The 21,050-nt window shown below is 40.8% G+C and overlaps 1 protein-coding gene across 1 annotated transcript in view; it reads right to left on the bottom strand.

Moving 5' to 3' along the window:
- Nucleotides 1-557: 557 nt before the first annotated feature.
- Nucleotides 558-21,050, bottom strand: part of PLXNB2 (plexin B2) — a gene marked incomplete at its 3' end in the record, with an annotated part of 70,277 nt that continues 49,784 nt past the window's right edge. Inside the window, exons 20-32 of the mRNA XM_010156981.1 lie at nt 20,621-20,760; nt 19,460-19,560; nt 17,003-17,232; nt 15,841-16,022; nt 14,993-15,059; nt 14,738-14,884; nt 11,402-11,558; nt 10,310-10,410; nt 9,326-9,410; nt 3,683-3,837; nt 1,851-2,011; nt 1,121-1,268; nt 558-622 (exon numbers count right to left, since the gene is read on the bottom strand). Of these exons, the coding sequence (XP_010155283.1) occupies nt 558-622; nt 1,121-1,268; nt 1,851-2,011; nt 3,683-3,837; nt 9,326-9,410; nt 10,310-10,410; nt 11,402-11,558; nt 14,738-14,884; nt 14,993-15,059; nt 15,841-16,022; nt 17,003-17,232; nt 19,460-19,560; nt 20,621-20,760 (1,739 nt within the window). The remainder of the gene's footprint in view (nt 623-1,120; nt 1,269-1,850; nt 2,012-3,682; nt 3,838-9,325; nt 9,411-10,309; nt 10,411-11,401; nt 11,559-14,737; nt 14,885-14,992; nt 15,060-15,840; nt 16,023-17,002; nt 17,233-19,459; nt 19,561-20,620; nt 20,761-21,050) is intronic.

Here is a 21,050-nt window from a genome sequence, read left to right on the forward strand (position 1 = left end):
TCTTCCCTGGCTGAATCCAGCACACAGAGGCAAATCGTACGTGTTTGTACGTGGCCATACCACAGGAAAGAAAACTATTTATAATGGCAGCCAATTATTATTTTAGGTCTTAAAGTTTTGAAGTCATCAGCTAGCAAGAGTTTTGTCCTGTGGCAGATCTTCCATGGTATTCACAGAATTGCCAATTAGTAAATGAATAAAGTCAGAGATGGAACAGAAAACATGTGCTTGTGAAAATGTTCTCACTCGAGTGAGTTACGGAAGTGCAGCACTGGTTAGACAGACTGTGTGGGTAACAACCACCGCTGCAGAAAGCAGCATTGTATTTTCTCCTGGATAGGTCTATCCATCTGTCTGCGCAGACACGAACATGCACTGGTCATAACGGGGTTCCATTTCAACCCTACCTATGCTGCCACCGAGGGAAAGTTTTAACGTTCAGGTGTAAAATGTTTAACATCTGACAGTTGACTGACTACCTCAGCATTTGCTTTTGCTTTTATACAGGCTCAAAGCCCTAACAACTCCAAATAAGCATGAAAAGAGTCTATACTTACTCTTCCACCATTTTCTTATAGTTAAAGATTTCTTTCGCGTAAAGTAATTTATTACTTGGAGAATCCTGAAAAATTTATAATAGAGAAAAACTTGGTTGATTCATGAGCATCTCTAAGAAGCAAAAGAACATCAAGAACTTAAGATCAAGCCTTTATATTCACTTAAACTTTATAGGTATTAACATTTGGATGCTGATTAACATTGGTGGGATTATTTGTCCTAAAAGGATGAAGTTTACACTGCTGCATTACTGCTGAGTTTTACAAATATATCAACGCGAGATGATACTAAATGATCGGAGGGCATGAAATAATCAGTTCTTAAACCTGCTTTTTATACAGGTAGTTGCTCTTTCCCCCTTTTTATAAATATCAATTGGCAGGCTCCACAGGCACACTGGCGTGTTCACCAACCTGTTAAGCAGTGAAATGCTAACTTCATTACAGAACCGGAAAGGAGCTATCAAGGCTGTATCTCCTCAGAGAATGGGTATTGTCTATGAGGGTGCCCTTTGTCTTGTCAGGCCTGAGTGTAGTCAGGATGCAGAATGCAAATCACTTACTCTGCTTAATTTGTGCTCTGTTCTTGTGCAAGCATCCATGAAAGTCTGTGCAATGACTGACAAGGAAGCATCCACTACTTCGTGAACATGTACATCGAAGATGAAATGGGGATTTTTCAGTATGTTTACCCAGAATCTAAGAGGCAGGCTGCAAAGCAAGGAAAAAGATAAATAATCCTTTTTACACAATAAATGTTCTACAGCACGCAAATCACATGCAATTAAGTACGGGTTCTGCATTTTGATCTCCTCACAACAGTGAAGCTTAATTTTGTATTTCAGCATTTACACAAACTGACTGTTGTCTGGTTTCCGTGTCTGAAAACCAAGCCTTTACATCTCTCACAGAAAAACTTACACGAGAAGAATCTCGAGTGCTCCAAAATAGCAAGAGAAGATGCGTGTGTCGTTAGAGACTTCTCAAGTAGTATTTTATTAGATTTTGTGCTTTGACAGGTATATCTAGTCCCATTTCCCTCTTGCTTTCCTCTTCTCTGAGGAAATACAAAAAGGGGTAAATCTGCCAGTGACAACGCCATAGGTAGGCTGGTTTCACTTCTGCAGCTTCTAGGCTCACAAGGAATCCTTCTGATCACATAAACATATTATCTCAATTAAAATTATTCTGAGAGTTATAAATGAAATATACCCCGATTGTGGTAGGAGTGCCAGTATATACCTGGGAGTTACATTTTTCTGCAGTACAGGTATGAGACTGCTCGTACCATACCTGTTTGTTTTCCAGATGTGAATGGTATCTTCATCCTTGATGTCATGTTTTTCTGCTTGCTCATCAAGAAAGTCAAAGAAGTATTTCACAGCCGGTGGCACCACATGGTTCGAGTTGAGCACGCTATGAAAGAAGTTATCTACAAACTGCTGAAGTGTCCCCTACAAGCAAATTAAAAAAAAAAAATCTATTACAATTGTGTTACAGGCTGAACTTGGCATCATCCTACGATGCTGTGATGCTAGAATCTTTTATTGCTATTGACACTAACAGCCCATAACCCGGTTGCAGTCACTGCTGGCCTTCATCCTGAGTGCTAAGGGTAGCGGGTGACAAAAACCAAACAGCTTCTTCGTGCACTGACCCAGCAAACTGCCAACACGGTAAAGACCTTCTAGAGAACAATTTTATGTTCTCGCCCAAAAGGTTATGACTTTACCAACTATCCTACAGTATCCACAGAAAGGTTTGCTTTCTCTTTGACAGAAGAAGCAGAAACTGGTTTCTAAGTATACAACACATTTACACTTCAGGGTCATTGTGCACGTAAAACAATTGTTAGTAATTTTTAATGGTTTTGTAGCTTCTCACCTCCAGTTTCTCTGACTCCAGAGCAACATGCAATTTTTAGAAAGAGTCTGAGCAGAAAAAGCACTAGTGAGCATTTGACTTTCTGTTTAAGGACAGGCCCTTGGGTCTCATCAGACACACAGTCTGACCCAGCTCCATGAGCTCCACCTAGCCCAAGGAGTGAAATGTCCCAGGACGGCTGTTTACTTGGCTGGATTCCTCCATCTGTTTGGACCTTAGAGACTGGGACCTCAGAGACTGTCCCCTTGGTTTAGAGAAGACCCTGTTGAGGCCATGTGCAGTTTGTTTCTGCTCAGCTGGCTGGCCCTACGGACAGGTTTGAAGGGCTGCATCCTCTGTCTCACCATCACCCCAGCTGCCAGCTTCAGAACAGGGCAGGGATCAAGAAGGCAAGGAGCCCTAAGCCACTCTGCTGGCAGCAAGGACACATCCAGAGTCCTTGGGTGGTTCCAGCCATAACACCTCACCAGCTCTGTATGAGTTAGTAAAGCACCAGACTGGCAGTATTCTATAAACTGGCTGTTGGGGAGAGAAAAGCAGTGGCTGCAAAGGAGTTACTAATGGAAGAGAGGGATCTAAGCATCTAGCTGGCCATTTGTCTATGCCATCTATGCACAGACTTTCCTTCACATCCACTTCCGCACGTGGACAAATGGCCATAGCTGGAGCCAGGTCACCCTCATTTTCAAGAGGAGCCTGGCCTTAGGGTCATCAAACATACTATTCTAAATTCTTTCTGCAGGAAGGAATGCTTTGCAAAATTATTTTGCTTGTGATCCGATCTGCAGCATAAGCACTAAAAATGCTCTAAAAGGACTACTATTATTTGAAAACATTTTTATTTTTCTAGGTTAGACTGCAGCATGGGCTGCACACAAGAAGAGGGAAATATAAGGCTCTGTAGCAGTTTATAAAGCATTTGGTTCAAAAGAAAACCCAACAAAATATTATCTAAGCAGGTAGCAGAGAGGAGAATATCCATCTTTGTCTTGCAAGAAAAATCCTTATTTACCGAACACATAAGCCCGGTTCTCGGCTTTGGTGGAGAGTTACACTTTATCTCTTTCCCAGTAATGTTCCTCAGGGCATATTAATCACTTTAAGCCCTGAACAACCGCTTGTATGTACATGACGTGTTCAAAACTGCAGCTAAACGCAGGCCTAACAGTTGCACCATTTTCTTCAGCTGTACCTCAAGATCTCTAGAAGCCAGGTGTGACCGTGGCACAGCTGAGCCCTACCTTCACAGAGAGAAGTCTGGTCAGGTAGATTTCTGTAATAGCTTTGGTCCTCTCTTTTTCCTTCACGCTGCCGCGCTTCGATTTACCTTCATCTATTTCATCTACTGGCCGGACTAGATGCCAGACCTTATTCTCATCTTCCAGGAGTGCATGCCCTAGAAACAATAATCACAATAATTACAAAAAACGCTCCGCACCCAAAACAGCAACACAAAAATAATCATGTACACGGGTACCTGCAAGATCTTTGTTCCCTATCCTTAACATACCTGTCCTCTTGCCAAGAGGATCTAGATTACACTGTTCTTGTTCAAATATACAACTCAAGTAAATGTTCAATAATACATGAGATGAAAACTCTTGCTTTTGTCAAGAGCAAAGGGAGAGGAAGGAATCACACAATGAGGAAACTCCTGTTCGATCACATAAGCACAGCACGTGTGTTTTTTGAGATCCTCACTCTGAAGTACTCTACCCCTTTGGGAATTCTCAGAGACACAGCCAAATTACAGAAACTCAGGTAGGTCTGACCCAACAGCCACCACAAAAAGAGCAATCACAGCCTACTCCGGCTACAAGGCAAGACATTGTTGTAGCAGCTCTGGTGAATTTGGCAGTGGCAATTCAAAAATTTATGATGGCAATTTTTTTCTAGCTACCACCATTACAATTTAAATTTTTACCCTAACTGCTGAGTTCAAAGCATGGTACTTGAGTTCAAGCCTGCCTTTATCAGCATTTGACCAGCACCACTTGACCCAGTAGCTGAAAGGAGGAAAATGCATCCCTTTGCTGGGAGGACATGAACTCCAGCAGACAGAGGGAATGACTGCAGCAAATTCATAATTCATTACAGTAAGATTTTTTTAAACATTTGTTTGTCAGTGGTCATAGCTTAGACCAGAGAGGGACTCACAGCAAGTGGGTCAGCATAGAGCAGAAAGAGGAGTAAGCACCTGGATGCTAATGACAGCTCATCTGATTACGGTGCCTCGCCATGCTACCCGTGGCTTGGTCATGCATCTGGTCCCTGAGCTTAGGTCAGTGATCACGCAGTGGAATCAAGGGAGTCTTGCACTTCGGCATTAACTTGAGTGTTCAGACAAACTCTATGCCTGAGAATATTTTGTTGCCAACAGTTCTAAAAGCGATGATACAATTCACTTGCAATTAATACCCCTTGAAAAAGGATTCTGTGTCCCAAACCCAGTTTTAAATCTCCCGGGTTTATTTGTTCTCCCTTTAATTTCTGAATTTTATACATCTACTTGGCATAGTTCCTAAAATCAATGGCTCTCTTCCAGTGGAAGTTACTGAATCAGTGCATTTAAAATCGTTGACGTCTTAAAAATGTGAAAGTTATTTTTCCCATAAAAATTGTGATTCAGCCCTATTGCACAAGTTATTTTGCATTACTGCTAAGTTCCATGCTTTAATATACATATCTAATGTAACTGAATCCCAGTTACAGCAGAAAATACCAGTTTCTAATTGCATGAATTTTGTCCTTTTTGGCCATAAGCAGTTTATTAACTAAGTTCCTCAACAGCTGCATTAGATTTACCAGCTTGCACGCTTGTTCAATATTTCACATCACAGGGGAAAATAACATTCATGTGTAATCTGGCCAAGCCAACACTTCTGCTTGAAGGTACTTTATATAACCTCATGAAATGCATTAGCTAGGCAGTCTTTGGGGGCCTCTACTTCTTCTTAACCAGGTAGGAAAATAAACAAATCTCACATTAAATCACGTTGTCCTTTGAGAGTCCTTAATTTGACTTGGAAGTTCATGTGAACGAAGGAAGAAAGAAACAAAAGCTATCACTTCATTGTGAAGCAGCCGTGATTTCGCAATCGATAACATTCAGCAATCATCCGCCAGTACAGTAAGAACCACTGCTGGGCTTGAAGTCTGGAATTTCTTTTGCAATGCCTGTTATTTACTTTTGTAAATTAGTAGATCAAATCACGCAGTTTAGAGCAGAAACTATTTTCCAGCCATATGTCAGTTGCTTGGCACACTTCTGCTTCCCCCTTTGATTCAAAGGAATTTATCCTCTCTTTGCCCTCCTGATGGTATATGGCCCACTTTAACTTTGGAGAGATGAGAAACAACCAAAGGGGTTTCCACCAAAATTACTGGCCCTTATGTGCATCTTGATTTGGCCTGTGTTTGTTCAGCAACAAACAGAACTGGCTACCAGTGAAACAGTAGTCATTTCACAGCAAAGTAGGGATTAAGAGACTACAGCTCAACCAGATGAACTTCTGCAACACAAAGATCCCACTTCATTGCTAAAAGTAGCAAGAAGAAAGGGGAAGAGAAATTCAGAACACGGGGCAACAAAACATGTCAGCAGTGTGGTAGCTAAGAGAAAAGAGCATTTCTGTGAGATAATATTTTCCCCGGTGGAAAAGCAGAAGGTGATGAAAATAAAAGATAGGGGCAAACGCTTCCTTCTTTACTGCGGTAGCCACAGTATGAGCCAAGCCGTAGCGGGGAGAAGACTGCGCCCACGGGATCAAATGCTTCCCCCCAGACTCTTTGTCTTGGCCCTTGGGTATTCTTTGGCCAATATAAACACTGCGTGTGTGGGTTAATGCCAAATATCGAGTGTGTTGACTAATTATAGGGGTATGAACCATTATGTAAACATGATGGAGGCGAATGAGGTGGCGACAGGCAATGCAGCCCCTTTCCCCTTGTGTGGCCTGCAGCAAATTAGCTTCCTTCAGGTCTCCTCCCCCCCGTGAATACACTGCTCCGTGGAGGGGAAGGAAGGGCTGCCCTACACGGATCTGCTAATCAGTATTTCTGATCTGCAACCCTTTCTATTTTTATTCAGAATTGAAAAAGGAAAAAAAAAAACCAAACAACCCAAACCAGAGAAAAACCCCAGAATATCAGTGTGTGTTGTTCTGGCTTACAGTTCAGTACAGAAACACTAGCATGAAATCACTGAAACCATTCTCCATCTTGATACAAATTAGTAATTGCATTTATTATCTCCAGAAGCAAAGGATGCTGCATTTAATTTGTCACAACCTCCAGCTTCTAGTGTCTTCCTGTTAGAAGCTCTGAATCAAAAGCAGCATGGAAGCAATGCCAGGTTTTAGAGCAACATCTCTGAACATGGTTTTACAGTTTTGTTCTGTGCAAAGCCTAGTGCTTTGGCAGACAGTCAATGGCTTCAGCTGACACTTCTCAATGCAAAAGGTGCACGTTAATGAGGGACTCAATAAAAGGAAAACCACTTCGTCACAAGCCTCATTCATAGAGCTGGGATAGGATTTCTATTTATTCCAACCCTGTAAATCCCTGTGTCATATAAATGTGTATGTGTGGGAGGGGAAGGCTCTGATCATCTCCTCTCCCTTTTATACACATAGCGTCTCACAAATCACTGTCACCGCAGGCTCTCGCTTTGCACTGGCTTTGTAGCATTTTATAGCTTTCCAAAAGAACAAGTTGGCACCAGATAGCTCTGAGGATCCTTCGGCACTTCAGAAAATGGGCCAGCCTAGCATGAAAGGCTATCTTCCCAAATTTGTACACTACATGGTGCAAGACAGGGTGTGGAGAAGAAACATGGTGGAAGTTGTCTTAATGAAGTCCATACTTTGAGATCTGAATTCTCTCTGCAGATTTTCCTCTCATGTACCAGAGCCCTCGTGTGACAGCACTGTCCCCAGAAGTCTGCTTTTCCTTTACAATTTATTATCCCCCAGGTGTAACTAGGGAGTTAATCTTGGAGTACAGATCACGTCTGTTCAAAGAGCTTCATCCCAGTGAATCACAGCTAAAGATGTAATTGCAGAGAAGGAGGAAAGAAAAAAAGCATGCAACAAAAAAAGAAAACCACATGGTCTGGTGCTCTGCTGCCTGCCATAAGGGTAGCGAGGTGGGGAGGATGAAGACTGAGAGGCCAGAACGACAGACTGAACACCGCGGTGTGTTACGAAAGCAAAGCAAGCGAAGGACACCACCAGGCTCCCCTCACGGTCCCTTCCACTTCTTTAGAGTGGAGATGACCACCATCTCACCAGTTATCTCAGCAGTTGGTGCAACCAAAGTTAACAGGGACTAGGCATTAGCTCCTCGCCTGGCTGCACCTCACTACCCTCTGTATTAGACTGAACAGCTTTTTAAGTTAACCTGCTGGGTTGGCACTTGCTGTGACAGAGTAGTCACCACTTGGCCAACTAAGGCAGGCACTTGCAGTAAAGGGGTGAGAGAAGAGCATCAGAGGTGTAGCTGCGACCATTAGAGGGCCCTTGGAGGATGCTGGAAAGAGTCTCAACAGAAAGCATCAGAGAGGAGAGAGTAAAAAGCAAACGGCGAGTAATTCTGCCTGTCCTAATTTCCTGGCCTACACTGAACACAAAGGAAATGGAAATCTGCACATTTTTGTTAAATGGCGATACACGTCAGAGCTATCAGCTGAGAGCCATTTTCTTGAAAAATGTACATTTCTGGCATATGATTTCCAATCTGTTTGACTGCCCAGCCCTTGAAACCTATTAAATCTAAGATCAGTAAATCTGTTTTAAGGAATGAAACTATTAGGTGAAGCAATGGCTTTTGCAATCAGTGGTAGACAGAGGAGCATATCAAATGTGTTCATAGAAGGAAGAATGATCTCAACAATTTTCATTCCATAAATCTAAATTCTACCTCGTGTAAAATAATTCAGTATAAGGATAAAAAAAGAGAGAAACTGAACATCTGAAATGAAAAGGAAACACATGTGACAAAGAACATAAATTTACAAGTAAATATTTCCATAAAAATCTGAGTGCGTTTTAGGCTGTATTGGATATTGTGTCTCAAGAGGTTTTGAGATAAAGACAGACTACTAACACGTAGAAGTAAAAGCTTTAAAAAACAGGTTGCAAGAGAACAGGTTGTCTTCTGTGCTGGGAAGTCCAGCATACTGTAGCAGACAGCAGTACAAGAATTGGGCAACAGTGGCTTTAGTGATGCGAAAGAGAGGAAACATAAGGAAATTCTTGACACTTACACTAGCTCACTCAAAAAGAACAAAGGAATCGTGGAAAATTCTGCATCTCAAAAGATAACAGTTCTGGATGAATGAAGCCAACCAACAAACCCTGGAAAAACCAAGCTAGCATAAGGTGGTGAAACACCACTTAATGGGAGGGAGACACAAAATATCAATGTAGAGAGGCGAGTTTGCAAGGCAACATGGTTTTAAGAAATGCAATAAACCCCCTCCCCCCCCAATCAGACCCACTATGTCACAGAGAGGGAAGCTGGTCTCTGCTGTGGTTCATCTAGAACACAGTGCTCAATATTAGTCTAATAAAAAGTGGAAGAAATCTGGAGAGGAAAGTATGAAAAGGAAGAAGGAAGGAGAAAGAGATAAAGCTTTGGAAAGGTGAAACACGAGGTGTGACTATAGATTCAGTGGGATTAGGAAACAAAATATGCGGGGAAATGTTTGCTCAGAGGGCTTTCTGTTACGGCTTTTATTATGAGGCCAAAGAAAACCATTGTGAGTGTGCAGTGGGTAACACAGAACAAATACCTCCTATATAGTCTGGTGGGGAATATCTAGCTCCACAGACATGCTTGACTTCTAGTCATCTGGGGAGGTAGTGAAGCCACAAGATACTTACTTTCCCCTGGGACATCTTGCTGATTATCCTCTGGCTGCTGGGAAATTCCCATTTTTGATAAGATGAGCGTGGCACCATCTCGGACCTTTGAAAAATACAAACACAGCAATGTTAATCGAAAGAAATATGCACTACTGAACCTCTTTCTTAACACCTAAACTGTGGTTTCTTTAATCTTTGGCAGGCAATCTGGACCTGTGATTAAGCTGCCCTTCAAAGGCTTCTGGGGAACTGGCTCTGCAATTCAGAACAGACTCCCTCCCTCCCCCCTCCTTTAATAAGTGATCCCAGTAACACCTCCCGTGAGATTACTGCAAACGCTAGAAGCACCTCCAAGACTTCAGCGGTTCATCACTCCAGCGTGGGAGCCTGTTGTACAAAAATGAGGTTTATCATGAAGAATCAAGACCTGTCTGTTTTCTGAGGGAAAACTAACTTCTATCTTTCCTAATCAGGATATCTGTTGATAGAAAGCAATAAATAGCATACGGAGGGAAGATAAGTGGATTGCAAGTGCTTAGTGGTAGAGTGCACAGTACAAAACCTAAAACAAGACAGTACAAAAACATCAACATCTGCTCTCCTGACCGGGCTGCTGAACAAACCAGACCAGCCCAAAATCTATTTAGCAGCAGAGCAAGGACAAAGCCAACTCTCAGGGGTAGGAAGTGGTAGAGAAGAGATGAATATGAGACCTATCAAAAGGAGCTTTTGAGTGTTCAAAGGAGAATTTGGATTTGGACACCACAATGATGAAGAAACCAAAGTGCTGGCACTTAGGTGATATGTTTTTGGTAAGATATTTAGGCAACATGTCTAGACTTAGTCTTTCACGGTCCCAAGTTTTTATTGCCTAGTCCCAGAGCTATGAGTTTTTTGATTCTTTATGTAGCACAGAAGTTTCTCTAAAAACAAATAAAGATTTTATTTATTACTAGAGAACAGTTAACAGATGCGAACAACTGCTCTGAAACACCTCCTTACATTATAATGCATTAGTGTGTTGATACGTTTCCATCTGCCATCTCTTTGGGATGTTAAATCCAAGTCTGAGAGGATCTGTGCAGTAGAACCTGGACGCCACTCTAAGGGGTAATTAAAATGAGAAAAAACAGGTTTTAACCATGTGCAAAAATAACTACTTCAAGAATGTTTCCGTTTAGAGACCCACTGAGTGTTTAAAGAAGTAATTTGGCACATGCCACAATATGTGGGTTTTACTACGTAATAGTTTGGTCTTCATTACAGAAGTTTACATGAATTATTTCTAACCATGCCCATGACTGCTGATTATTTTCCATAGAAAGTTAAATTCCTTTGTATAGAATATTAAAAATATGGATAATAAGAAGTGCTATACATTCAGAATATAGTAGGACTTTCTGTGGAATAGAAAAGACATTTTTAGAGAATTTACTAGGATTTTCTGAAGAGCAAGAGTTGTGTTGTCTACTTGCAAATTAATGCAGATTAAATGAAGATATTGCAAAACTATTAATCTGAGATTTTGTTATAAGATTATTAGGCCTTTTAAGTGACATCAATTTTTTTTTCCCTCAAGAAGAGAACAGCAATATTGAAAGCCTTCAAGGAGGAAAATTTTCAGAGGCTGGGTCATCATCTCCTAAATGTGCAGCTCCTGTAAATTATAATTCTTTTGAATAACCATCATAAAGGCAAGTCAAAATCAGTACCAGTTTCTGAAATCGCATTATTACTTCTCCATCAGTTAATTGTCCATGCTGTCATTATCACATTAATTAGTACCTGAGATACTGAGTCTGTCAGACATGAATACATTTGTGCTAACAGTCATTAACAGGCTCTTTGCACACTAATGACAATACACCAAAACTTTAAGTCATGAAAAAGAACACTGTAAGAAAGCATTAATTTTTAATGCATATTAAGATTGCTGCAAAATGCTCTATTTTTGCATCCAGCTGAACACAAATTCAACTTCTTTTTTTTTTTAAAGAAAACATATAAATTGCTTTTACAGACATTTTAGGGGATAATACAAAATCACACAACATGTTTCACCTACTCAACATAGTATCACAAGTAGCCACCTACCAAGAACTACACTCTCAGCTTTTGGCCACTGAGAACACGGCAGATTTCTATAGACTTGGTCTATTATCTTTTCCTTTACTTGTGATATCGTATCACAGTTCAGCACTTTCACAGGTATGGAATCGCTTCCTCCATCTTGCACATACACATTTACTGTCTGGGGAAAAAAAAAGAAGAAGGTACATGGTTATTAAGCCGAATCAGTGTTGAATTACCTCTGAAGCTATTTTTCTGGGTGATTTAAATGAAAACAATATCTAAAATTCACTATGCAATGATTATTGCATTCTGGCAAAACAGAAAAGATGCAGAATAGATTTACTCATGTCTACTGTGATATTATTATGGAGTCTTGAGGATTTATTCAAGAACAAAGCAGCTGGTCCATGGACTAGTTAAATGCTTCTCATATAGCCCGATAACCCGGAACATAGAAAAGCACAAGTAATGCAGTGCCCAAACCTAACGGGTTCCCAATAATCGCTTGAGGTGCACGTTGCTGAACTCCTACAGTATTGTGTGCTTTTGCCTTCCTTCACACTGTCTTCGTGGTTGTGATTCTGTGATTCTCAAGGCGAGCGGAGTAGGTCTGTGCATATGGTGATTTCACACGGCTCAGCTGATGAGCAGTGACTTGTTCAGCTCCTGTAGCTTTACCTCCTGTGAGCAGCTGCTCATTCGATATATAGAAGTACACACACACACGTATATGTATATATAAAAGCCATTTATATTATCTTTGGTGTTAGAAGACTTCATTTACAGCTTACTGTTGTCACAATAAGTCTAATAGCTCCAGGAAATACACTTAAGTAGTTAACGCTAGTTCTAAGGTATTACTGTTTTCTGATAGTATTGACATGTTTTTTTTAATGTTAAACAGAATTTTTTGAAAGCCTGTAATTTGCTAAATCTAGAGTGAATTTTTTAAAAGTAGCTTCACTATGTAAGTGTCAGTTTTAATACAGACAAAAGCAAATGAGAAAACTATGGCCAGGAAACCTCCCCTGAAGGATAAAAATCCCACCAAAACCAAATAGATGTTATGAAAAGCCTCTTTCTTTCCACTAGCTGAACCCATACAACAGCTCAGAGTCCTTGTGGATCTTTTGCCAGTCAGGTAGCTTTGGAGGCCAGGCACATCCAAAGCATCGCAGCTCTCAAACACATATGCTCCTGCCAACAATAATGCCTGAATTTATCATCTCAAATCTCAGAAACAAACTTGCATGGCTGGTATTTTTAAGCAAGTGAAGAAAAGCTACGCCATACGGCAGTCAAATTAAACATGATTGCACTGTCCCCTGACAGAACCCTCAAACTAATCATGAGATTTCACCTTCCTTTTCCTATTAGCTTTATGGTAATTAGACATGATTTTGCTGCTGGTTCAGTATGCAGCACGTCAGCGTAACCAGTGATGCAAAACAGATTCATCTTTTAAATAAGAACAATTAGAGAGCAGACAACTGCTCTATACTGTACTTCCCCACCGTGTCTCACTTTCAGGCAGAAGTGAACTAATTAACTCATGCTTTAACCTACCTTGGTGCACAAATGCTCCCTAACTGTTCACAGTTATGTCACCATCGTGCCCAATAACTTATAGCAATAGTAACCCCCTTCATAATCTTTGATCATACATATATATATACACATATTTCCCATCATCTTCCGTGCACGCACACACATAAAATCTTTGTTTGATGGGAAATCTGTAAATCTGGACCAAATACTGCTACTGTACAATGCTATAATGTTTAATGTCTAGCTAGTATGCTTGTTGTGCCCACATCTGACTGCATACACAAATTTTCTGCTTTCACACTGCATTCATTTAGCTTAATTGCAGGCATTGGCTTTTTTGTGAAAAGAAACAGACTGAATAAAGAATTATTGCCATCAAGTCTTACACGATGTACACTGCAAGTAAATTTTGTTCTCCATACGTAAGAGAAAAGATAACGAGCATTGCCAGTGTGGTTTATATGGGTGGCACTTTCAGCTTAGATATGAAGATGACAACTGGACTAATTGCCAAAATATCAACTGAACTTAAAATACTTCTCCTTGCCCAGCACACCCTTTTTCTCCAGGCAGTCTAGGTCACACTCTAGTGATTCTGCGAGTGAAAGTCCTACAGCAATCTCCTCACATCAGCCCTCCCATCAGCATCTCTTCAGAATACATAAAACGGTGATTTTTTTTTTTAACCAGGACTTAATAAAGCTTTTTATTAAGTTTCTCTTTCCACACTGCAGATATGTCACTGCATGTTTCTCAGTTGGAGACAACCACAAATGGCTCCTAACACATCAATAAAAGAGAAATCGGAGAGGGAAGAAAAAAATCCTGTGTTGGTGGTTGTGCTTCTTTATTCATTGCACTGTATCCTGAAGAAAACCAGCAAGACTGTCAGAAAGAGTAAAACTAGAATTTACGCTCCCTAAACAGCTAAAGAGTGGGCTGCTTCAGATTTTTAAAATGACAGCGAACCTGCGTGCTGGAGTCTGGTTGAAAAAGTGGTGGAAATGTGGCAGTGAGCAGAATGAAGCAAAAGCAGAATTTCTAATAGGTAACTAGACCATGGCACTGGTGATGAGGGTCAGGGCGTGGTGGAGCTCAGGAATCCCTGGGGCAGGGATGTCCACTTCATCCCACTTGACGAAGCAACAAGGACCCCAACACGGGTCTCCAGAATTGCCTGTAGAGGCAGCTTCCCCTCATCACTGTAGGGAATTACTTCCTTAGGTGGAAATAAACCCCCTTCAATGCCAGTTGGGCTCCCTGCATTGAAGAGAGTTTCAGTCACACAGGAACAAGTGCAGGAATAGGTGCCTGAAGTGTTTTGAAGATTGCAGAGCCATGTCACAGGACTGCAGAGGAGCTTGTATCCTGGTAGACTAATAAAATGATCTCTAAAATGACATTTGATATGCTGACGAGCAGCAATCACAAGGGAGAAAGACAACTCGAACTGCAAGCGTAATGTTAGTGCAAGAATTCTGCAAAAATCAATTGCCAGTTAATTTAGATGGGAAAAGGGAAGGAGCCAAACACTCTGACCATTGCTCAGTCAGACTTTGAGAATATTAAAGGGATTTACTGAAACGGATTCCACAGTGGCAGGACTTGGATTTAATGCTTAGAAGATACTTTATAATTCTGTTTTCCTTCTTGGAGACTTGCTTTGGTCAAACTATCGACAGTCCTGCCCACGATCAGAATTTCTATGCAGATCACATTTGTCCAGAAAAGTATGTACAGACTTAGCACTACAGGACTTAAGTTTAAAGAAGAAAAGATTTTAGAATATATTAATCATGCTCTGCTTACCAACTGCGTATACTCTACATCATCTCCCAGTAAGCCTGTGTCATTCAATGTATACTTGGCTTTCTTTAGTACAGCATCCACTGGGCCTTTTTCTACCTGGTGTTTGATAGCTTTGAACAATTTATAAAGAGGCTCCCCGGCATTGTCCTGTTCAAAGGAAAGGAAATAAAGCAAAACCAAAAGATACGCTCAATGCAGTGTGTTTAAGTATTATTGATAAAAAAACTCCCACAGGCAACAGACTTCAACTCTTACCTTGAGGTACTGATATAAACAAATAGACATCCAGTTAGACAACATTCTCTCAACAACCGTTTCAGATCTGAAAAAAAAAAAAACCCAACCCTGAGTATGGTAAGTGTGCTTAATGACAAAGTTTTAAAGAAAAACATTGCTTGCTTGAAATATAATATTTTTATATGCTTAACTGCGTGCACTCTCCTAATGCAATGATTTCCCTATAGAGTCTTGAGAGCATGTACTTGCTTTAGGATAAGTGCTTTGTATTGCTCATCATTCCCGGGTACCTTCAGCTCATTACGGAAAAGCGCACATCCTTTATGCAAAATCCTAAATTGGGTCTGCGCTGTAAGAGCTGAAAAATTAACCCAGTTGTGCAGTTACTGGGAAATAACTTACAGATTACAAAGCTACAACATACACAGACCAAGGTCTTTCATAATTTCTTTGGGATAACAACAGGGTTAAAAACACTAGAGCAAGCCCTCACTGAATGCACAATGCAAGCTGATTACGTGTGCTCGTTACAGAGATGATGTGTGGTTTAATTGCTAGATTATTTGGAATAAAATTAGATTAGAAAGTAAATGAAATGTTCTGTATTGTATTTTGAAGTAAGGCAGATGTTTCAGTAATCTTGATGCAGATTCCACACTACAGTATTTGAATAAGGAAATCCATTGCCAGCAGTCCTCCTGCCTGTGCCTTCCACAGCTATGCCTGGTGAACCTGTCTCCTTCATATGCCTGGGCCAGGCTATTTCTGACTTTCTCAGACAGTTGGCATTTTAATACTCACCACTGCAAAAGAAATACATTTACAGAAAAGCGGAGAACTACAGAAAATATGACAATCATTCAAACCTTCTTAGCATCAGCTTTGGGTTTTTGGCCACAACATACTGCTCCATCAGTTCTAAGAACAGCGTCCTCATGATGTCAGTGTAGTATTCTAGTTTTCCATGTAAAGCAACTGTCAGTAAAGATGCAAAATACACTTTAGCTCGAGCAGAGAACTCCCTTTGGTTTTCCAGCGTGTGAATAAACTGAAATAGAAAACAAATGTAAAAACAAATCAGACGAAAGGTTTCTGTAGAACCTCAAAACTTGTGTGCTCTAAGAAGACATGCAGTATTATTTTAACCCTAATCTTCTAAGCACAGAATGGAAAAGTTTTAAAAATCTACTTATAAGAAAGTCTTGCCTATAATTTGTTGTTAGATATACACACGGTGTACTGGACTAACCCAAGAAATGCTTATGTGCTTTAACAGAAGGCTTATCTAAAAATTAGGATGCTTTAATGAAATGAAAAAAGGTGTTCTGTGACATTTTTTTTTAAAAGCAAAAAGCAACTCCCCTCTCCCTCAAATTCCAAACTCCCAGCCCTTTCACATCAAATTACTAAGACACTAATCTAAGTACACCTGGGAACGCGCTCTCATCTGCCATAAACTGTAATGCTACCATTAACCAGCTCAGCTCTGGAGCCTCATTTAAAAAAGAAGTTAGAAGCCTAAATCTATATTTAGGTGTCTGACAATCAGCCTCGGTTTTTGAGAGTGAGCAATTAGAAGTCTCTTCAGAGCCGCTGCGAGCACTCATCGATCTTGATGAATAGGCCACTTGAGGAGCCTCTGCCTCTCTGGGGCAGAGATCCAGCAGACGGCTGCCTGCCGGTGACTCTGTGAGAAACCAGGATGGAATCCTCATTCTCCCATCACGTTTCTTAAAAGGCTAAAACAAACTTGTAAAAGCAGTTTTTAAGCCAGATTGGGCAATATCTGTTTTCTTACAGCGACTGCAATATTGACTAACTCCATACTACGTGACCTGGCACAGAAATATCTTGCCTCTCCCCTTCACTAGGAAGCTCTGGGTGTGAGGCCACGTTACTGTGGAACTAGAACCGTATGCAAATCCCTTATTTTTAATAATTTTGGTTCACTTGTGCTTGCAAACCCGCTATCTCGTACACGCAGGTATGCCTAGCTGAGAGACAAGGTGAATCTCCCACAGTACTCACATTAATGAGGAATGATTTGCTATTGAGAAGGTTGGAGAACTGGTTCAAAGCCTGCTCCACAGTCTGCCGCCTGGCCTCAGGAATGTCCAGCTTCCCCGTAATCATCACATCTTTCTCTCCGTCTTTGGAGGGCAAGAAGAAGACTCTGTCCGTGTAGGTTTTGTAGTCCAGCACTGGAATTCCAGCGTCGTTGATATCATTTGTCTGATCCTCCATCTCAATCATTAGATCTGGAATATGCACAACGGTTTAAACGTTTGTTTAAAAAGAGCCTGCAGCTATTTTTGGTGACGTGATCTCTTTGGGTGCCTTGTAATGAAGAAAACGCAACACCAAAAACTCTATTTCATCTCACATCTTCTCCTCCTGTTCTTACCAACTATTCTGTTAACTACAACCACAGCTAACCCTGCGGTGACACGAGGATAACTGCCTTCAGCACAGATGGTTTCCTTGTTGCTGCCTATCTGAAAAAGGGCCTTAATGGACATCTGGATGAGTTCATGCAGGATTGTAGCACAGAGTCAAAAAAAACAACCAACCCTAAAAGACCCCTGCAATATAATTTTCTTGGTTTTTTTTTTTTTTCCAATGCACATTCTATTCCCTCTAGTCTAGGTAGTAATAAAAGTTTTTTAAAAAATACATAACAATCAGGAAAGAAAGGTTTAAAGTGTAAAGCATGCTAATTTAATTGGAAGGAAATGGATGACATGGAGGAAGAAGGTTAAATGGTTCACTGAAATGGATGGAAATATTTCTGTGGGATTCAAAAGCTCTGAAGATCTTAAAAGGGACAACAATTAGGGAATCATCATCTAGCTGAAGGCTTTCCAATTACCTGATATTGCTGATTGACTAGAATACCATGTTAATTAATATAGTGACCTATTGTCTCAGCAATTTTATTGCTCTTAATTCACTCATTTACCCCTCTCTTTTATAGCAATCAGCAAAGCTGAGGGAGAAAGCATCTTGTGGTTTTCAGCTCTGTGGTATTTGTACTTCCTCCCTCATGTCCCTTTCCTTGGCTATCTTTGGTCCCATGTATTTTAGACTGTCTGCACTTTGTGCTGTTGACATTACAATTTCACAATATGGATCCAGAATGTGTTTTGACTTTAGCGTTTCCTTTTACTGCCAGCCAAGGCAGATGTAGTTTAGGAACAGGATTACTCCTTGGATGTATGTTCTACTTCCCCATTGCTTGTGCCTGGTGGAGCTGAGAGGAAACCTTCAACCCAACACACAGCAGGAGTCTGTAGCCCCCCACTAGGAGTGTCAGCAAGAGAAAGGCACCTTCTCCTTTCAGAAACAGGTATGAAATTCCACAGGAGAGGTGGCGAGAGGGAGGGCTGTTAACTTTGATCGATCTTCTCACAGTTTCAAATGCAGTTTGAAATGAAGCCCATTTGGGAACAGTTCTTGATTCAAACATTTGCTTCTGGTTTGTGTCTAGAACCTGGAAGGAGTTGGTTTTCCATAGGAAGCAAACTGGTACAAGAAAAGAACATCTTGTTCCAGAAAAGCCAGAAACACAAGACTGGAAGAGGCTTCCAGCATGGCTGAAATCTCTCAGATTCTCCGAGTTTCTTAAATTAATTTCCAAGTCTAACCTGAATTTGCTGTTTAATTCAATACTGCTTTTTAGCCACTGTCAATATGAAATAATCTATTTCTCTTTAGAAATAAAACATGGTTTGTTTTTTTTTTTTCAGTAAAGATTATTTCAACATGACCCAACAGCAACTATAATTCAGATAATGAGGTGACATTTCATGGCAATATTTAGGCCAGTATTTGCAATGTTTGCACTCTGATGCCTAATTTAAGCGTTGCAATGAGTAGTTCCATGTGTAGAAATGCTGAGCCTTCACACCTCCCGCTGCCTTCCCTGGGATGATGCCTCTGTATTTACACAGAACAATTAGCTAGCTCCTCAAATCAAGCTTAAGGTTTTCCCATGATAAACAGGGCAAAATGCTATTTCTCCCCTGCAAGCTTGCCAAATTATCCCTTTGTATTATGATTGCTGCAATAAATTTTAGAGATCCGAAAACAGTTTTTAATGTGCATACTTGGCACATACAGCCATTGTGCTAAATACTAAATGTACAGTTAGTCACTACAAAACATTCTTTCCTCTGTATCCATGGCCACTCACATTAATGGCTATAAGTAACCCCAGTCTCAACTAGTTTCTCTTTCCTAGTTGCTAACTGTCCTGCCTTCAGACTAAACCTATCCAATTCTTTTAATAACCTCAGGTCCCTATTTTATTTAAGGCTTTCATAAATCATATCAAATATCTGCTGTATGTCAACGTCAGTAATCAAGATTACTAAGATCTACTAATTATTTGTTCCCAGAAGACAACTTTAGCAAGCTACCACCATTGCTCCAGCCCATCTTCTGACTGCTCAAGAGGACCCGCAGGAGCGCAAACATCTGTCCTACCTGTGAATTCCTTCTTGCACCGGTCTCTGACACTCTCCTCCAGGCCTTCCAGTTGTGATTTAATTTTTTCATACTCTCGTTCTGCTTGTTGGCTCTTGCGTCTTTATGGAAGAGAGGTAAGATTTTTAAAATGTTACAAACTGCAAAAGTAGGTAAATTGCAACAGCGCTGAGTGGGAAGCCAAAGGACTGGGGGACATTTTCGTGATTTTGATTTCTTTTTAAACACTGGCAGCAGAAAGAGGATGGAGGAGGAAACCAGCAACAGTGGACCAGGTCTTCATTCCGTCTAAATCAACCTGTCAGTATCACGGGCCTGCTGCTTCAAAGCACTCTTGGGCCAGTGATTTAAAATACAGTAAGCAGTAGCTACAAATGCTTTTAACCACATATTAAGTACAGAAACTCAATTTGTATGTAGTGAACAAAGATTGCTTGCAACATGTCCTGCACTGGCTCTGAGCCACCCAGGAGCATATCAGGGACTGAAATGAGAAGGTTGCAGACGAGAACTTCAGTGCTGTACAGCACATACTTCTGCATTGCTTCGGCTATATTGATATGCACCCTAAGAGTGAAATCCACCCCTTCCTGAGGGACAGTATGAGACCCTCATTACTAACCTTAACATTGGGCTAAGTATGTCTTAAATGAAATACAGTCATTGTTCTGGCCCTTTGTGAAGCATGAATTTCACCATTAATCACAAAATTCGTGTGTGGGTAACGCTTTACCTCAGCTGGAAAGGCCAAAAGGACCTCTTAGCCAAATCCATCCAGCTCAGACCTACAGTGCTGACAGAGGCAGCATAAATGCTGATGGTTATGTATACAGAATAAGTTATCTCCTTCACAAGAGGCACTTTAGCTGCCATTTCAAGAATGTATATGTGCAACCCAGTCTGCAATTGTGTGCATGGAAAGCCTGGGACCAATTGTTGTGTTTATGTATAAAAGACGGACTGGGCTGACTGACACCAAGGAATTTGGTGTGCGTGAGGGGAATAAATTGGTGCTCATACATATTTCCTGCTGTAACTGCCTTTCTTAACTCTGCAGCTCATGAAAAAGATGAAGGTAATTTCTGTAGACTGAGCTGAAAACAATCAGGTAGTACCTTGGAAGCTTTAGGACAGCAAAACTACCTAATTAAAAGAACTCACCTGTAACAGATGATAGAAATGACGATGATTGCTATCATAGGAATAAGTACCAGTGGCAAAATAAGATTCAGTGGGATGTCACTCACACGTGTATCATATTCCACCCTTCCGAGGACCCATTCTCGGAGCCCAAATTTCACCTAATTAGATAAGCACAGACATTTGTCTCAAAAAGTGCAAATGGACAGTGGTTCACTTCACGGTTGCGCTCTAAATTCTTAGTAATTCTCACTAAGTGAATTTCCAGCTCAAACTGCCAAACAAAGGAAATATTTCTGAATATTTTAGACTGAATTTAGGTCACCGGCGCTTTGTTAGATGAAGTAATTTTATTTTGCTTAGCAGAGGAAGTAAAATCCCTAGCCTGTCTAGCAACAATTTTACATTCCTATGTAATGAAGGTAGAAGGCATTTGGCAGCTTGGGACCGC

This window comes from Eurypyga helias, unplaced genomic scaffold (genome assembly GCF_000690775.1).
Source record: "Eurypyga helias isolate BGI_N326 unplaced genomic scaffold, ASM69077v1 scaffold6818, whole genome shotgun sequence".
In the NCBI taxonomy this organism is placed as follows: Eukaryota; Metazoa; Chordata; class Aves; order Eurypygiformes; family Eurypygidae; genus Eurypyga; species Eurypyga helias.